This window comes from Microchirus variegatus (genome assembly GCF_963457635.1).
Source record: "Microchirus variegatus genome assembly, chromosome: 6".
NCBI lineage: Eukaryota > Metazoa > Chordata > Actinopteri > Pleuronectiformes > Soleidae > Microchirus > Microchirus variegatus.
The window spans coordinates 11,792,937-11,812,590 of NC_139807.1; the positions used below are offsets into that span (position 1 = coordinate 11,792,937).

Genomic DNA, 19,654 nt, shown 5'->3' on the forward strand with positions numbered 1-19,654 from the left:
ATACATAGATTTATACATCTGTCAAAGTCTGAGGGGAACAAGATATACACATTTATTTGTTGTGTTTGTTTAGAGGTTTTTTTTTTTTTAGACTATGGATTTTCTTCCTTTGCTGCTCTTGGCTGCTCAGCTGCTGCTTCCATTCCACTATTACCTCCACGAAAGATCCTGACCACTGTCTTAAATCTTGAATGAACAGGTTGTGCACTCTTAGAAACATTCCTCAGAGGGTCATTACAGAGCGTCTCTGCCAGGAAGAAAACATGACTCACATGTGTGTGCACACACACATACACACACTTTGGATTTTAATCAACTGTCTTTCATTGCTGTTTTCAATCACTTACCTTTCATAACCTCCTGTTTGCTCCGTATTCTTCTCCTCTTTCCCTCTCTCTCTTCTCTATAGTCCTTCAGTCGTCAGTAGTCCTCTCCTCTGACTCCTTACCGCTCGCTCTCTATCTCTCTCCGTCTCATTCTGTTGCTGCCGATCCTCACATGTTCACAGAGCCCAGTGATCCTCCCTCCTCTCTCTCACTCTCTCTCTCTCCCTCTCTCCCTCTATCTCTCGTTCTTTACTTCCCTTCTCAATGCAATATTCATTCATCTGTATGGCTGATACCATTACTCAGTTATTAATCCCTTCACCATATTTCTCCTTGCTCCATATCTTTCTATTTATTGTTGCCTAATCCCAATCCGTGCCCTGGTTTCTACTTGTGTGTGTGTGTGTGTGTGTGTGTGTGTGTGTGTGTGTGTGTGTGTGTGTGTGTGTGTTAGCACACACTCCTGCATTGACCCTGGCTTGATGTGAGACCCAGTGAAACTTTGGCAGCTCGGAAGCGGCTGCTTCTGGGAGTCAAGCCAGGACACAAACATGGTCTTGCACACGCACACGCACACACACACAGACTGGCGCAGCGTCCTTACTGAGGACACGCATAGATAATGAATTCCCTCGCCCCCCCTAACCTTAACCTTAAACATCCCAACTAAATAACCCTGAACACTTAAAACCCCCCTAAAAAGTCCTTTAAAGTTGTGAGGACAAAAATGTCCTCATGTTCCCAAAATGTCCTCTAATCCTTCATGGTTCCTTTGGTGCTCACAGACACTTTTATTGGGTGTTTTTTTTTGCTCACAATCTCACTTTCTCACCTCACTCTCTCCTTTGAGCCGCTTCGTCACCGTCCTCCCTCTTCTTTGCCCCACTTTCACCTTCCCACGCCACGTCTTTCTCTCTTATCTTCATCTTTCAGACACACCTTCTTCCTCCTCATCTCTGTTGGACCATCCCACCACATACCTGCACCTTCCTTGCATCTCACACAACCAAAAAAAAACAGCTCTCTGGTTTATTTATTTATTTTCCGAAGTGAGATTCAACACTGTATGACACCAGGTTCTATTTATGCTTAATGATGAGTCTTTTTTTTTTTTTTTGTTTGCTTGGTTTGAATTGTATGATTGCAATTTAATTTCCTCATTCGTCATGCATGAGGAAAGATGGAAACACTTATTTAATGGGTGAGTTTAATTCTGTGAACTGGAGTCTGATCATAATTCAGTCAATGATAGGATTTGAAATAGACGACGCTTGGGATTAGGTTTATTGTCATTAGATGCATGTTTATTACAGAGAATGTAGTGAAGTTAGTAAAGCAGATGTTATTTTGTCAGCTGAATATTAAACATAAAATTAAAGGCTGACTCGCCATAAACGCCTTTTTTTTTTTTTTTTTTTTTAAAGGTGAAGTAAGTAGTTTATAGTGCCATCTAGAGGAGAGGCTGAAATTTACAACAAAGAACTGCTCCTCTGCTCACCCCCTCCCTTCCCTGAGCGCTACGGTATCCTCAGCCGGTCAAATGTCGTCTTTCTCCGTGTCAGCGGATGAGGTTCGTGAGGCGAGGGAGAGGGCGAGCTACCGCGGCCGTAGCAGACGAAGCGGAGAGAGTGGAGGCGGGACTTCCGCTGCAAGTAAAGCGACCCTTGATTTGTTCTCTTGCGTTTGTCCATACAGGCTCCGGCAGAAACATGGCGTCGTGGCAAATGCAACCGCGGCCCGCGACCATGTTATTTTACATGACTTTTTGAAACACTACGAAAATGAAACAAAGAATATTATACAGCGACTAGACAATGCAGGAGCACATAATATGTATAAAAAAGTGGATTTTGGGTTATATAAACCCATAAATACTACACAGTGTCCATTTAAATTGGCCCAAAGACAAGCAAAGGTGGGCCTTATGCACCAGGATACAAAAACTCACATGAGATATTTGGACAGACGCCGTTTTCGTTTTACTTTTGTCATCATGCTTCCTGTCCTCTGGACCGCTCTTTCCCTCTCTCCCTTTGCTTTGCTTGTTTGTACTGACTGATGATGTCTCTTTGCACCTGAATGGAAAATGGGTGTGAGGGAGGAGGACACATTGATCTGTTGCCTGAACAATGAACCGGGCGTACGCGTGTGCTCGTACTGAGATGCAGAAACACATGCGCACAGTCAGAAATTAATGGTTTTTCTCTGCCGCAGATAAACACAGTCACAGCGGCCCCGATGCAAACAGCTACTCTAATTACACTGCCGCACAATCCATCTCTCGCTTTTATTACCGCAACGCTTGTGATCTGAGCCCCCAGGTGTTGTATAAACGTGTAATACGGGGGGGTCAGAAATGACAGCATGTGTCTGTCTGTGATGATGCTGCGGGGCTTTCTGTGAGACTGTGTTTTCTAGGTATTTTTATTTTAATACGTGATGTAAAAAAATTTGAAAAATCACAGTTGAGAGCACCATAATAACTTTCCACCTGGGGCAACGCCATAAAAGTACAGACTGAGGAGGAAAGATGGGAAGAAAAGTGTAAATGAAGTGCTGCGGAAAAGCTTCAGTAGACCTGATGTGAAATGACGTGTGTGTGAGTGCTTGTTATTCTGCCCATGAACAAACTTTAAATTAAATTATTGTCTTTCACGCTTTGCTGTGAGATTGACCCTCTCTCTGTTTATCTGCTTGTCCTCTTAATGTCGACAAATTGGTGTGTGAGGAAAAAACAAGTAGATAACCACGTTGTGTATACCTTTAGCCACTTGTCGCTAATGTGCAAGAAACATTCGTGTTCCTTTTAGATGGATTTAACCTGAAGACTCCTGCGTTCGATCACAGCTATTGTGTTTCTCGCAAATGCAAAACGACACTTTCCACTGCGAGCTGGTCCTTGGCGACAGTGGCAAGGAAACTCGTCTTTCTTAAGTTGCAGGAACCCTTCAGTGGTTGGAGGGGCCGTCTGCTCTCTCCGAGAGAATGAGAAAGAAAGACGATGAAGGTTCGCAACACTGATGACAGATGGAGATGTACCGTAACACAAATAGGGATAATAACTCTGCAGCTCCAGGGGCAGAAATACCTTTCAAAAGCAGCAGGACAAAGGAGGAGAGAGAGATAAGGAAGCAGAAAAATACAGGGGTGAGAAGAGGCTAAAGCAATATGCATTAATAGGGTGTGAATCCATACACATGGAGCAGCTTGGAAGTAAGCCTGAGCCAGACATGACTGTGAACTATGTCAAAAAGGAAAGTTTCAAGGCTACTCTTAAAAGTGTCTGCCTCCCTGACCTAACAGACATCGACTGGTAAATTGAATAAATGTAATCTCCTGTTTTTCCAGCTTTTTCTCGGGTGTATTGTGTTGAAAGAAACAAGTGTTGCTGATTGGCGAGCAGGAGGCGATGAATTTGTATGTGGAATAAGTTCCGTCTTTGAAAAGTTCTTCCAAGTGAGAGCTATATGTGATTAATGCAGCTTGAAGTGGCAAATACTAAACCAGTGACGAATGGGGATTCAAACTTGGAGAATCCTGTACCTGAATGAAACCCAGGTGGTTGAGAAGCAAAACAGGACAGAGCTGAAGAACGAACGCCTCAGAAATGGCATCTTTAAAAAACCCCATTCATTAACATTGTGTATGGAAGGTTTATTTCTTTATGGTTATTGGAACATGTTCAAGAGATCTTGTTGAAAATGTGCTCTTTGAAACGCCCTTGGATGAAAAAAAAAAAACGTTTCAAGGAGTTTTTCCACCACATTTAGTCCAGTTTTAATAGACGGTTTCCAGTTTTTTTTTAACCTGCAAATTACCACACATACCGACAAAATCCACAAGCTTCTGCTTCGCGGAGTAAAAGATATTGAATCCTAACATTTACATTTTGAACAGAATGCTATAAACGCACAGACCAGAGACCATTTCAGAGCGTCAGCCTGTGGTGTGCCACTGATTTCTCATTATGTTCGAGTACGGCACGTGTTCCCTTCAGCTACAATCGTAGTGAAGCTCAATGGGTTTCAGATTTATATTACACACGGCCAAGGTGTTTAATCTGATACACAAATGCAACGCATCGTTTTTTTTTTGTTTTTTTTTCGATCACAACATGGTGCTCGGTTACATTGCTCCACAGAACATTTAACATTCAGACTGTTGGAGGTCGGTCAAAAGCATAATTGTTGTGTTTTCCGGCCTGAAAAGCTTCCGCACGTACCTGGGCCAATTTAATCTGTTGGAGTGGGCTGTTGCCAACTCCACAAACATCGCTTTCATTTTCAGTAAAAGTATTCCGTTTGATTCTGCCAGTTCTGTAATGGCAGCATCTCGGAAGACATCAATCAGCCAACAGATTATGTGTATTCAAAGTGCTGCTGGAGATAGCTATATTTTTTTTACTCAGTACTAATACATAACAGCTAAACACTGACTATGTGGTGTGTTATAATCAACACTTTTTTTTTTTTAAACCATGCGGTGTAATGCACACTGCAGCTGCTGCAAATTCCATGTCATGCATCTTTTTTTTTTTGATGAAGGAGTGACTATACAAGCCTTAATACATTATTAATGAGTGGCCACAGTGATAGAATCGTTAGACAAATGGAAGGAAAAGTGAAAAGTGGAGGAGGAGGAGGAGAGGGGGGTGGAGAAATCCCAGATCTCTTTAGCATCTGGGTCCTGTTTTGTCAGTAATCCTCTCTCTGTTGCATAAGCCTGTCAGCTTTACATGTCCCCAACTCTCTCCCCCTCTGCCCGACACATTCACACTGCAGTAGTTTCATTCTAATGTGTCACCTTTTATTTCTTTGCATGTCTTAACAGAAAGGACTCGATGTGTTGATTAAACACATTCATATGTGTGAGGACACCAACGGCCAGGCATCTGGCCCTTTGGGTGGTTGTTGTTTTTTTTTTTATATAGATTGAGTTAAAGTAGATTGAGAGCACAGAGTCCTCAAAGTAGGGCAATATGACACATGACCTACACTTAAACTGCAGCAGTTCTAGTACATGTACACAGTCACATTATGGGGACTTGCCTTCCTCATGGGGACAAAAATAAAGTCCCCATAACTACAATCCACCACCATATAATGTGAAATCTTATATTTTTTCAGTTCCAGATACCTGTGACTAAATATTTTATGCATTATCTAGATCCACTATGATCAGTGAGTTATGCACATGTGTAAATGGTAAACTTAGGCATCATTTTGTTGAAATCGCACACATTTTTCTCAAGAAATGTTTGTTTTTGTTCATAATTTTTGTTTAAAAAAAAAAAAATGCTTAATTAACTGTAAAACCAAGGGCAACATTTGGAGTTCTCGTTGTTTATAGGTTATGATGCTATTATGTTAGTGGTACGGCCCACTTGAGATCGAATTGCGCTGTATGTCACCCCTCAACTAAAGTGAGTTTGACACCCGTTTTGTTTGTGTGTGTGTGTGTGTGTGTGTGTGTGTGTGTATGAGAGAGAGAGATCAAAACCCTTTTAATAATTTATCCCAAATTCACAAATAACAGTTTGCCTCAGTGGGCTTTTCTGTACATGTAGCAGCATCCTGTCTGTCCCTATGGTTTAGCATCCTGTCTGCCCCCCCCCCCCCCCCCCCCCCCACACACACATAAAAACCCCCATTCCCTTCAACAAGGAGAAAAAAAAAACCTAGAGAAGAGCCACAGAGGAAGGATCCCTCCTCCAGGACAGAGAGGCGTGTAATAGATGTCATATTTCCAAAAAGCAGAAACATTTGAGGTTGCGGAGTAAAGGATTTGGGACTAAAGTCTGACCTTTTGTAATTCAACTTTTTACACGTTTTTTTTCCTGTGTTGTGACAAAGCCAGAAGACACATTCTTGTATCGCTTTTTTAAGTGAATGCAATTAATGTCCATTATTGATTTTATATTTTGATTCATGTTAAGTGGGAGTTATATACTACTGTTTCCTTTTTATATACATATAAAGCACAATGATCAGCTTTTGTTGATTTTAAATATGCCACAGAAATAAATTTGACTTCAACTTAACATTATTATTATTATTATTAGTAGTAGTATTATTATCACCCTAAAATATAAGGGTGACATCATTTCAGCAATATGACCAAGACATTAGACCGTGCTCTTTACGTCGTCCCCTTTCAGTCTGATCCTGCTGTCATTAATCGATGTAAAAATCATCAGCTTTTTTTTTTATTTCAGTTTTCCAATAAAAGTTTCTCATGTGTCTTTTAAAATATGTTGTAATGCATATACAACATGTCTGTAATATAACATCTCAACCCTGCCTATTTGTTCCTGGTCACGTACGTAGGCAGCATGGTGCAGGCTCTGCTGTCTGCAGTGTTGATGTAGTTTTAGCACAAACCGGAGAGTGAGGGAACAGGAATGAAGTTTTCTTCGCAGGAAGCCTTAGACATGGTGGAACAACAAATTAGATTTAGATTTTTTTTTTTTTTTTTTTTTTACTTGTCAGACTTTAGATGTATAGCACTTACTTTTAGAGGAGCTGCACAATGCCTGGAAGTAATGATGCGTCTCTCTCTCTGTGTCCCTCCCATTTTCCCCTCATGCTTCTACCTCTATAGTCCAGGGTGGTCGCCTGCATGACAGCTATCCTCAGTCAGATGGATGATAGTCATTATGCTACATACATAGAAACCTTCAGTGGAACCTGTGATCTAGTGGTAAGTGCGTACAGACACTTGCTTACGTCTGCAAAAAAAAAAAGTCTTTGTTTTACTAATTTTACACACTCATTTTGTCTTCTATTTAATTTCAGGACTTCCTGATGGAGTCCTTCCTTCTTTTCAAGGACTTGATTGGCAAGCATGTATATCCCTCTGATTGGATGGCCATGATCATGGTACAGAACAGGTACCACACTGCAAACACACTCACAGAGGCCCCAGATGTGGACCATCAACTAAATCTTAGCCCTGCTGTTGTAGCAGTAAAGGGCCATAGCTGTCATATCTGCAGTGACTCGTTCACCCACATAAACCCTCACAGGGTGAAGTCAGAGACCGTAAAACTGGGATCAAGGCTGCAGTCGTGAACCCAGCTGATGATTTGACAAAATGTGTCTGCATGTGTGGGCTGCTCATGTGACGCTGTGGGGTTGATTTCTGATGTGAGGGAGACGGGAGGGGGGGGAAAGAGGAGTGCGCAGTCTGGTTTTAGGGAGGTGATGTGCAGATATGGAGAACAATTCCCACTTACAATGTAGAAAAGGCTTCTCAGAACGATGACGGGAAGATGGCGGTGTAGGAGCAGATTTGCAGCTAACCGAGGGATTGCACCAATTTACCAGATGCCCCTGCACACGATGTGTTGAGTTGCTATCATGACCTGTCAGTGCAGACATCGGAACTGAAATAGTGTCGAAAAATAATAGGTCGTAACATCATCCGTGACACATACCCTGTCTTTTCTGTTGCGTGTGTCCCTTTTAGGGTGTTCCTCAGAGCCATCAACACTTACGCCGACACCATGAACCAAAAGTTCCTCAACTACGATGACTTTGAAGTACAGGTTTGTGTGTGTGTGTGTGTGTATGTGTTTGAACAAGTCTTGCCTCATATCAACACCAACCCCTTAATTCATGCTTTATTTCATTCATATGAATCTCTTTTATCTTTCTCTACATCTTCCCTTCTCCTCATCTAGTTGTGGAATAACTATTTCCACTTAGCGGTGGCGTTTATTACCCAGGAGTCTCTGCAGCTTCAGCATTTCTCACCAACCAAGAGGAACAAGATTCTTGCCAAGTGAGAGAAGGCCATATAATTTCCTTATTTACCACAACCACCCTCCTTGCTCTAATGAAACACTCAGTGATTTGTGCTCTATTTTTGGGATTTGTGTTTACGCTCCCGTTTCCTATTAAACCACGTGTGTTACCTGCAGATAGACGCTGTATTTGGGTCATGTTCGGGCACATTAGTGCAACATTATCTTCCCTTCTGAGCAGTATTAAGACATTACTCTTAATTAAGTGGCTGATTACGCTTCCCTGTCATGTTTCTATTTCCCCCCCATGTCATTTTAATTTCAGATATGGAGATATGCGGAGACTCATCGGCTTTGCCATACGTGACATGTGGTACAAACTCGGTAAGAAAATCTGCGGCGGATTCTTTGCCGCATCTTTGCAGAAATGTGCGTCTCCCTTCATTTGCTCCTCCCTTTCGTTTATCTCCGTTTGTGTGTGATTATTATCTTTCAGGCAGTCATAAGATCTGTTTCATCCCCGGCATGGTGGGTCCCATCCTGGAGATGACTTTAATCCCGGAGGAGGAGTTGAGAAGGGCCACCCTTCCCATCTTCTTTGACATGATCACCTGCGAACACTCACACTCTGGAAACTTCCACAAGGTGATGACACACACACACACACACATGCAAATAGAAACACAGCCAGATTTAGATATCTGTGTATTGAGGCAAACACAAATTCAACTCTTGCACGTAAACTCTCGCAAACACATTGTTCTCCTTCATTGATTTCCTGTGACACTGCACGTCACAGGAAAAGTAAAAGAGACAACTTAATTATGCTTGCATAATTGATTTTTCCCCCTCTATCCCTCCTCTAATTTGCTTTGTTTTTTTGTCTCTCTCCACTTTTCCATCACAGTTTGAGAATGAAATCATTCTGAAGCTGGATCATGAGGTGGAAGGCGGAGGAGGCGATGAGCGATATATGCAGCTGCTGGAGACCACGTAGGCTTAACTATTAAATACTGCGGATAATTTGTGATAACTGTATAAACGACAACAAAATAAAAAAAAATCTTATATTAATGATGTTACATGGTACACGGCAGTAAAACAAACAGTCATTGTTCACTATTGTCATAAAGTTCTTATACATCATAAAGTTTTATTCCTTTATACAAATCATTATTATGTCCTCAAGAAGAAAACTTTTGTGCACCAGTCTCACAGCTCTTGTGTGTGTGTGTGTGTGTGTGTGTGTGTGTGTGTGTGTGTGTGTGTGTGTGTGTGTGTGTGTGTGTGTGTGTGTGTGTGTGTGTGTGTGTGTGTGTGTGTGTGTGTGTGTGTGTGTGTGTGTGTGTGTGTGTGTGTGTGTGTGTGTGTGTGTGTGTGTGTGTGTGTGTGTGTGTGTGTGTGTGTGTGTGTGTGTGTGTGTGTGTGTGTGTGTGTGTGTGTGTGTGTATGTGTGTGTGTCAGCCTCCTTGATTGTTCTGCAGAGAAACTCTCGCTGAGGCCACAGGTGCAGCACTTTGTCACCTTGGTCAAAGGTCTCCTGACGAGACTCCTCGACTACCGCACCGTGATGAGCGACGACAGCCGCAACAACCGCATGAGCTGCACCGTCAATCTGCTGGTAAGCCCCTCCTCCTTTGGAATGCACCACTCAGCTGCACTGACGTTTAAAATCCTAATCCACTTTGTAAAAGTCTTTTTTTTACACAACATACACTACCGTTCAAAAGTTTGGGGTTACCGATACCATTTTTTGGAGTTTTCCAATAAAACTCACACTTTTATTCATCAAAAGAGTTGCAAATTGAATAGAAAATATAATCAAGACATTGACATGATTAGAAATAATAATAATTATTATTATTTTGCCCTTTTGTCAAAGAACCAGCTAAACTGTTTTCAGCTGTGCTAACATCATTGCAAAAGGGTTTTCTAATCATCCAATAGCCTTCTAACGCGATTAGCAAACACAATGTACCATTAGAACACTGGAAATGGGCCTCTATACTATGTACATATTCCATTAAAAACCAGACGTTTGCAGCTAGAATAGTCGTTTACCACATTACCAATGTGTATTTCTGATTCATTTAATGTTATATTCATTGAAAAAAAGTGATTTTCCTTAGACAATAAGGACATTTCTAAGTGACCCCAAACTTTTGAATGGTAGTTTAATTTTAAAGGTCAGCTTTCTTGTGCAGTAAGGGCTGAGTGGAGAGTTGTGTGTTCGAATTTCACCACATTGGTGATGTGAGCCTTGTCTCTGCAAACAATTGTATCTTCTTCGTCAATCTCCCATATGGTGAACGTGATATACGAAAGAGACAAGTTAGGAAGTTCATTTTGTGCGATTCTCATTCGATACTTCAGGACAGAGGAGCCACACTGAATTAAGTATTCATTATGAAACAAGGATTTTTTTTTTTAAATTGGTTTCTTTCTATTCCTCATCCATTTGTAATTTATGGGCCGATTGATTTAAGCGTAAGCCGCCGTCTGTTCCTCATCCTTTCTCGTGTGTGAGGAAATGATGTGGATGTCTTCTAATCAGGTTCTCCCTCCGTTGTGCTGACAGGTTTAGAAACTGATATAATCTCCCCATCATGTGATCACATTCACAGCAGATTAAATCATACTATAATTCCTACTCCCAGCTGAATGTATTTATTTATTTCTCTGTTTTCTGAGAAGTTCTTGTTTTGACATTTCTGAGAAACTGTTTAATGACTAAATGGACAATAGTCCACTTATATCCTTTGTACTGTTTTCCCCTGGCAAGGTTTCGTCGTTGGGTCATGGTTGGCTCTTCTCTTTTATTTGCTTTGCATACTAATTAATCCCTCAGAGCACAGTGTAGGTCCTCTTGACCACTAAAATCTACAGATAGAAACATTTTGATTAATGTGAGACCAAACTGGAGCAAAAGGTGACAGAGCTTTGTTACATCCTGGATTTCTTATTGTGTATTCTTATTCCTTATACTAACTCTCTAATTCACTTTAAAATGTTTATTTATTTGTATGGTTTCATCTGTTTTCTCAGCTTATGTTCCCATGTTTTATTCTCATTTTATGTATCTGACTTTGTTCTTCCTCGTAAAGCACTTGTTTGGTTTTAACCGCTTTAGGAAAAGTTCCATACAAATAAAGTTTATTGTTGTTTTTTTTGTTTTACATCTAGGGAGAACACACACATAATCACATTTATATTTATCGTGTTTTCTCAGACAATAACAAACATGTTATGTTGATGAGGCTAAAGAAAGCCTCCCCAGCGTCTCACAAGAGCAAGTTGGCATTTCTGAAAAGTTGCAACATGTGGTCACGCTGTTTACTGGATTTTATTGTATAAAATTGGTCAAAAGTGGCTGCTGGGAGTAAAAAAAAAACCTGACCTTCATATGCCATAGGCAGCCTCCAGCAGGAAATTGACTTTCTCAAGTCAAAAATGCATCAGGTGCCAACAATGATTTATCTAACCTTTACACCAAAAAATAAGATAAAGCACATGGTTATGAATGAGCAGCAATGCTTTGGCTTCACAGTGAGTCTCAGTGTGGCTCATGGTTACAGCAGTTATTTCCACTTCACTGGTTCTCTGTAGGTCTCATTAAACTCCATTAATCATGACAAGAGGAAAAAGTGTCATTTAACATTTAACGTATAGAACAAAAAAGTTCAACTGCAGATTGTAATGGGAAACTGGAGGAAACTGAGGAGTCCTCGGCTCACCCCTCCCCTTCAGCAGGGAACTACGGTGGCCTTCACATACCAGCAAAGACGTCATTCTTTTGCATTTGCATAAGCTTCCACCTCAGAATGGCTGGTTTGTCTATTCCATGAAGAAATATAGTTACAGCCTCCGTGAGCACATATGAAAGGCTTATTGTAAGGCTACAAAAAACACGTTATTTTTATAGTAAAGCACATATTCACACTGATACAAACACACTTGTTTCACTGCCAACAAACTCTCCACTGGACCTTTAAGTAAAAGCCTTTTTAAAAAAAATTATTTTGCAGATTTACCAGTACAGTCTACAGATTTACAAACTTACAGTCGCTACATGCTATGCATTATTAATATTTTGATATTTGGAATTTCCCTCTCTGTCTCTCTCTTGTCCCCACTCACCACCACACACACACACACACACACACACACACACAGACACACACAAACATAAACTGTCACTAACCCAACTTCTCGTTTTGATTTTTTGCAGAACTTTTACAAGGACATCAATCGTGAGGGGATGTATATCAGGTATGTATGTGCTGGATTTGACCCGGTATACATTGAAACGGGCGCCTGTCTGTGTTTTATGTGCGCCCGTGTGTGTGTGTGCATGTGTTTGACTCCATAATCTGACAAGGGATTATATGAGTCCCACTGAATTAATGTCAAAATCCACAGGATCAGCTCTTAGTCTGACTGGAGGGAGAGTAGAGAGAGAGAGAGAGAGGGAGGGAGACCGAGAGGGAGACATGATGGACGTGTGGAAGTTTGACATGATGATGGCAGGAGACAGAAGCATGGGCCACACACACACACACACACACACACACACACACACACACACATGCATCTTTCCATGGTGCATTTCTACCATGTGCACTCACCTCTGTGGTTTATCAGCCGCCCCCATCTCTCCTGTGATGTTGACAATTAAACATGGTTTAATTCATATATATATTTAAGCATTGCATTTCTGTCATCGTATATCATTTGCAGTCTTCCCATAATGCTCGCACCACGCTCCAGCCATATGGCCACTGGGCCTGCAACAGAACCCAAACTAATTATGCGATGTCCCACTGTGTGAATTATACAATATTGAATTTACATCTTAATTGCTTGATTACATTTTCAGCAGGGAGCCCGCTATATATTGAACCTGACACTTAACAGTTGATGCCACTGTGCATTATCTGGACTTGCTTTCACCATACTCTTAAATAAATCGAATATTGCCAGAGAAAACTTTGATGGCACATCCATTCACTGATCCCTTCAGGCTTCCAGACACGGTAAAATATATATACTACATTGAACAGAACTAATGGTCAGTCATTTCTGAAATTCACTGCAGCATTTCTTGGTCTCTACCGTAGGCTAGAGTCAGTCATTTCCACTAATCACTTTCGCTGTATAAATATGTAAATAAAACAAAGTCGTTCTGTAGTTGCTACAAATTAAGGTCTTCTCATAATGTACCATGACTTAAGTAATATACTGGGGTTTTTTGCAGTTTGTACATAATAGATTGACGGGCTATTTTCAATGTACCGTCAATTTCAAATAAAAATACATCACACTAATTCTACTCCAACTTTAACTCGACAAAGAAAAGCGGAAATATTTCTAATTTCTTAAATATTTATTTATTTTCTGTGATGTCATTTTGAAGCCCTCTCAATAGCATCTGCAAATCTTTCATAATTCAATTATTTATTGTTTGTTTTTTAATAACATTCGTGGAAAATGCCTATATTTTTAATATCAGGCATAACTGTGCATTAACAGCACACGTTTTACTGTGTATTCTGAGTGTATTCTGTATTATTTTCGGTAAGAGGGAAAACATGAGTAGCATAATCTTCCTAGAATTAATATTTTATACAGATTTGGTAAGATGTATAGTTTTTCACCGTCACTCACTGTGCAGGAGCAGCAAAACTGTTTAACATTTTAAACCACATTTGCGAAGACCACATTTTGTGAAGATTTAACCAAATTCTTTTTACCACACAATAGCACCCAGATACTGCACAAACAAATATCAACTGAGATCCTTTCAGCCATTACATACCGACTTTAGCTCTAAGAAAAGAGAATAGGTTTGTTCATGCTGGGTGATGGAAGTGAGGAGAGCATGAAGAGAGACAGTGAAAGCGTTGAGGTTGACACTCAGACAGAAAAGTGGATAAAGGAGTAGCATAAGTTGGGGGGGGGAAAAGTGAGAAGAACCAAATATTTGTTTTTGGGTTGATTCTCACTGTCAACAGCAGCAGGACTCTTATAACCGAGAGAAAAAGGCAAAAATAAAAATCTCCTGCCAGATGAGAACAGATTAAAGGCGTGAGACCAAAGAGCTGCAGCAGGAGGTGGTTAGACGAGAAAGTAATAGAAAAGAAATGTGACTGGGTTGAGAGAGTAGCTAAGCTATCCAAGTGTACGGGGGACTTGTTCCTTTATTAATCCCATTTGTTTTCTTGCCTTTTCAAAAAAAAATGTCTTGGTGATAAATTTTCGACTCTGGCTGAGTGCTAGAATGATTTGTCCAGACAAAGAAAGATTCACAAAAAGATCAATTTAAAAAAAAAAAAAAAAAAAAGCAAACAAAAAACCAACACATAGGATGCTGGTTCACTAGGAACCTAATGTTCCCATGTTCCTTGTTGCTCAGCTTGAATGTCTTTGTGTTTTGCATATACATAAACTGTCTGTGTGTGATTTTTGAATGACATCTGCATGAATGAGACGGTGACACGTGATTTCAAACATGTTCTCAATTAGTTCATGGTGGTTTTTCATGTTGCCCAACACTGGCATCTAGTGGATTGATGTGTGTGTTGCATTTAATTAAATTCATTGCAAATGTGTGCGTGTGTGTGTAAAACCAGGTACCTTTACAAGTTGAGAGACCTTCACTTGGAGGGTGAAAACTACACAGAGGCAGCATACACACTGTTGCTGCACTCTCGTCTGCTGAAGGTAGGATATTCCCTTAACCCTGAACTTAACCATCTTAACAAAATGCCTAACACTAACCCTTATCCTTACCCTGACGAGCTTAATTCTGACCTTAACCAAAATATCCTGCTCCCTATGGCTGAAAAGCCTTTGGTCCTCTCTAATATAGACATACAAGTACACACAAACACATTTTGTGACATTGTATTGTTCAATGCTGGAGCATCTTCCCCTACCCATCACTTGACACCTGAAAACTAATGAGACAGTTATTTTTTTATTAGCTAATAAATAGTTGTAACACCATTCCCCTCCAGATGATGAAGCTCCTCGCTTTATGACATGACACTGGCCACTGCTGCTTGTGTGTGTGTGTGTGTGTGTGTGTGTGTGTGTCTTTTAGTGCGTTTGACCTCTTTTCTCTCTTCGTCTCTTTTATGGGACGTTTTTTAGAGGCTCACGGAGGAGGAACAGAGAAAGTGGGGGGGACGTATCACACTGTCTGTCTCCTCCTCGCTCTGTCTAATATCCTCACATCAAAGCAGTTGAACTCTGTAATGTGTTTTTATTATGTCCATTCATCCTTGGTGTCGGTCGTGTCGTGCCCATTTCACGTTAGTGGGCAGGGTGGGTGTCTTCCTCATTGTCCAAAGCAGACTGGACAGTTTGTTCAGATGCAGAGGTTTTTTAAAGTAATTCCTGTGTCATTTACATAACGGAAGATGAATTATTGTCTCATTTAAATGACAAACGATCATCATTGTGCTGCTGGGTTTGTGCAAGCTCTGCTTAGGGGTGATATTGATTTATGACATTCAAAGACACTGTTGTGTTTTTCCTTTGTGTCAACGTCATGATAACTGGGACACCAACAAATATGCTCTGTCCAGACAACACTACTTTCCTCTTTGGGTTGAGCAATAAAAATAATGCACAGTATATCTCAATTTATGACTTTGTCCTTTCCCCCGTTTCTGTCCTTTTCTTCTCCCCCTGTCTCTATTTTAGTGGTCAGATGACATGTGTAGCCCTCAGTTCGAGTTCCACGGTTCCCAAACCCAGCGGCAGCTCAAAGAAACACTTTACGACACCATCATCGACTACTTTGACAAGGGCAAGGTCAGAGTCCTTTCAGATTATGTCATGGTTTGAAAGGTTTGAGAATTAATTAATAATGAGAAATTAAAAAAATATATTATAAGTAAGATTATACTAGATAGAGAATGATATATCGACACAAATGTAATACACTGTTGATAATAATGCAAAACACAACACAATCCTACACACTGGTCCTTTAAGTTTTTTTTATAATTAGCACTGCCTAGAAAAATCTGCATTTGTTAGAGACTTTTATTTTGATAAATGACACTCTCCTGCATCATACGTTCCATATTTTAAGACAGTGCTGCAAAAACAGCCATAATCTATATGTGGTACATTTTTGTCTCATTTCACTTTATTATTCTGCTGTGAGTTTTCCGAAGCAGTGGCAGACACATTTTGCACATTTCCCTAGAGCCCTGCAGACAGACAAGATGATGAATTTCCACCATGACACAGCATGACTGCAGATGTGTTAGCAGATGGTGTAATGAAGGACTTTTCTGCTTATTTTCCTCGTGTGTGCGTACATGTGTTTAGATGTGGGAAGAGGCCATCACTCTGTGTAAGGAACTAGCGGAACAGTATGAAAATGAGATCTTTGACTACGAGTTGCTCAGCAAAAGACTGGTAAATATGACTCTCTAACCTAAATATTATCAAAAATATTTTGCCTCTGAATTCAAATTATAGATGCTCTCAAAGATGTTTTTTAAATGCATCAGTAACAAAGCTTACTGTGTGAGTGCAGCTGTTGCGTCCTGAACCACAGTTAAATGAAACGAATGAATAAACATATGTACAATGGTCCAAAACTGCAGTTCCGTCCAAAGTAAATCAGGCAAATTGTCCAGCAGCCATTGTTCAAGTTCTAAATTACAGTCATTTGTTTTCTCAACAGCCATTTGTTCCCAATAAGCAGTTTCCACATCGGAAGGTTAACCTTTTATCTTAAGAGTGCAGGTGTGATTTTCTAATTTTCAACCGTGGGTTAATTCAGAATCCCTCCTGACCTTTCTCACTTGGTCTAACTTGTTATTGTTAACCGTGTCCTCTTCACTCCGCTCGTACTCTTTCCCTGCCCCGACTGCAGCAGTGGATTCCCCAGCTAATGCTGAATTTATGTGGTTGTATAAATGACGCACTTTACCTTTGGACGGTGCATGCTTTTTTTCTTCTCTTCGGCCCAGCTTTCTGCTGAGTGTAGTGTCTCTCTTTGTCTCTCTCTCTGCAGGAGAAACAAGCCAAGTTCTATGAGAACATTATGAAGATTTTGAGACCTAAGCCAGACTACTTTGCAGTGGGCTACTACGGACAGGGCTATCCTCCTTTCCTCCGGGTACGTTTACACATCACAGTTTTAGTGTTATGAAGAATACTCAAATGTTCCAAAGAGTAGAAGCACATAGACTCAGGGTATATACACAGAAATGAACAGCAGGGAAAATATAAGCATGTTCACTACTGAAGTAATGTGCTTAAAATTGTTGTGGAAGTTCTCTGCTGCTGCTGGTGAAGAATGAAATGATGGAGACTTCTGCCGGCCGACAAGGTTTTATTTTCTTTGCAAAGAAAAGGTCAATCTACACACGAGTGGTCGTAGCTGGAGAAAGACCCAGAGCATGGCGAGACCCTAAACATTTATACCTGAGGACGACCCTTTTCAGACCCCTTTGTCTGAGAAGGAGTCTGCCTCTCCAGGCCGTGCTTTCACACCGATTTTGTCTATTGCAGGTATCGGGGCCGACTCCCCATGGAGGTATCCTTCGGATGTTGTAGTTAGGTGCAAGTTGAGTCTAGACATCCTAATTTGAATACACAAAAAGACCTAGTATCTTGTGTTAGGAAAGGTTTGTGCCAGAATCCATTTTTCTATTAATTCTATTTATCAAATTTTTATATTTTTCCTATTTGTTCACTCATTAATCAAATCAGGCTGAATATAGCTCTATCTCCACTAATATGGTAGCATTATATACCGCTGGTATGATGTATACATAATCTCAGAATGTTATGATCATCAGTCACAGGGACCAAAGCAATCATTTTGTACTTGTAAAGAAGTATTTTTCCAATTAAGGAACAAAGTCATTATTTTACCACTGGATGTGGCACTGACTCCACTTCTAAAATGGTCAAATAAACCTTTTTTTTGTCAGCAGATGCTGGAGATAACCTATTTAAAATTGTGGGGGCAGACAAATACACTATGCAGCAGATAGTTCCCAGAATGGGACATAAAATTCCTTATGTAAACATTGATGATCTGTGCATTTCAGCAAAGTAGAGAATTTACATAATGTTCCAATTCATCCTCCTGTGTTCGGTAGAAGCAGCCAAAGCGGCCGAGATAAGAAGAAAATAATCCTAATGAGATCACATGATACTGTAAACTGAAGCTTAATCTAACACTCGTGCATTTCTTCAGAACAAGGTGTTTATCCACCGCGGTAAGGAGTACGAGCGCAGAGAAGACTTTCAGAACCAGCTGATGAGCCAGTTCCCCAGTGCCGTTCGCCTCAACACCACCACGATGCCGGCAGATGATATCAGAAACTCTCCACTTCAGTGTATCCTTCAGATGATGTTGGTATACATAGAAATGTTAAATCCTAAATGCTGTAAAGCCACATTGTTATAGAAAATGCATTCATATGGACCCACTTATTTACATGCAGTACTTTTGTGTTATTGCTCCAAAAACAGAGGGAAACACTCTTTCGTGATGATTTGGGTGTTTTGTGTTTTTCATTAATGGATGCTACATTATTTTGTTGTCCAATAATTACACCATTTATATCAGTAAAGCTTTTTAAATGTCTCATTCATCATGTTTTTGTTTGTGCTGAAGCTGGCTGGAAGTAAAGGATAAGATTAATGAAGATTCAGAGTGTTGCAACAGAAACCAGGGGACCATTTACTCAGAATCTCCATCACAATCTATACGGCATGTGTATTAGATTTGTCGAGAATTATCAAGTCGGTATTAATCTGCAAATACCTTCTTTTTGTTTAGTTTTTTTTTTTTTTATTGTTTTGTATACTGGCAGGTAGCTGCTGGAGGTCAGACACATTTCTCAGGTAAAAGACTATACAGGGACGTGGAGACGCTCTCTGTCATGGTTTGTTGTCGTTTTATTCCTGAGTGATGTGACTCAGATATCCAGTGTTTCACAGTGAGGCCAGTCCTTGAGATCCCTCCTCGCCTGAAGAACAAACCTGTCCCTGACCAGATTATCAAGTCGGTGCTTTTTTACCTGAACGAGTCCTCATCAAGTACAAAGGCAGTGTCTGTGATCTCTTGTAATTGATGTGTTTTATTTTCCTTGTTTGACACAATGCAGCTTCTACAAGTCCAACTACGTGCAGCGTTTTCAGTATTCCAGACCTGTGAGGAAAGGACCTGTGGACCCAAACAATGAGTTTGCTGTAAGATTTATGACCACAGGGACTACGACTATATTTAAGAAGCTATCGTGTGCTTTGCACTGTTATTATTCTGAAAAGATGAAACCCCACTCTTTAAAATAATAGGATTGTATCATTACAAAGTGTGGTATTTTTTATACGCTAATATATCAGCTTGTTTTCTAAGGTTTCAAATGAGCACTGGAGATGCCACAGCAGGTTCGGGTGTAAGACCAGATATTAGATGTGTATGGCTGATGTCCTTTTTTTGTTTTTAGTCTATGTGGATTGAACGCACAACCTTCACCACCGTCTATAAACTGCCTGGGATCCTGCGCTGGTTTGAAGCTACTGACGTCAAACATGTAAGTGT

General features: G+C 40.4%; 1 protein-coding gene across 1 annotated transcript in view; it reads left to right on the forward strand.

The window, feature by feature from the left end:
- The window catches only part of dock2 (dedicator of cytokinesis 2), a gene marked incomplete at its 5' end in the record, with an annotated part of 92,809 nt that overhangs the window by 66,675 nt on the left and 6,480 nt on the right, over positions 1-19,654 (forward strand). The window contains 17 exons of the mRNA XM_083890627.1: positions 6,927-7,025; positions 7,121-7,215; positions 7,794-7,872; positions 8,008-8,108; positions 8,396-8,454; positions 8,567-8,715; positions 8,978-9,063; positions 9,535-9,691; positions 12,299-12,339; positions 14,700-14,790; positions 15,778-15,888; positions 16,414-16,503; positions 17,108-17,212; positions 18,302-18,443; positions 19,033-19,114; positions 19,218-19,302; positions 19,560-19,646. Coding sequence (XP_083746753.1) covers positions 6,927-7,025; positions 7,121-7,215; positions 7,794-7,872; positions 8,008-8,108; positions 8,396-8,454; positions 8,567-8,715; positions 8,978-9,063; positions 9,535-9,691; positions 12,299-12,339; positions 14,700-14,790; positions 15,778-15,888; positions 16,414-16,503; positions 17,108-17,212; positions 18,302-18,443; positions 19,033-19,114; positions 19,218-19,302; positions 19,560-19,646 — 1,659 coding nt within the window. The remainder of the gene's footprint in view (positions 1-6,926; positions 7,026-7,120; positions 7,216-7,793; positions 7,873-8,007; positions 8,109-8,395; positions 8,455-8,566; positions 8,716-8,977; positions 9,064-9,534; positions 9,692-12,298; positions 12,340-14,699; positions 14,791-15,777; positions 15,889-16,413; positions 16,504-17,107; positions 17,213-18,301; positions 18,444-19,032; positions 19,115-19,217; positions 19,303-19,559; positions 19,647-19,654) is intronic.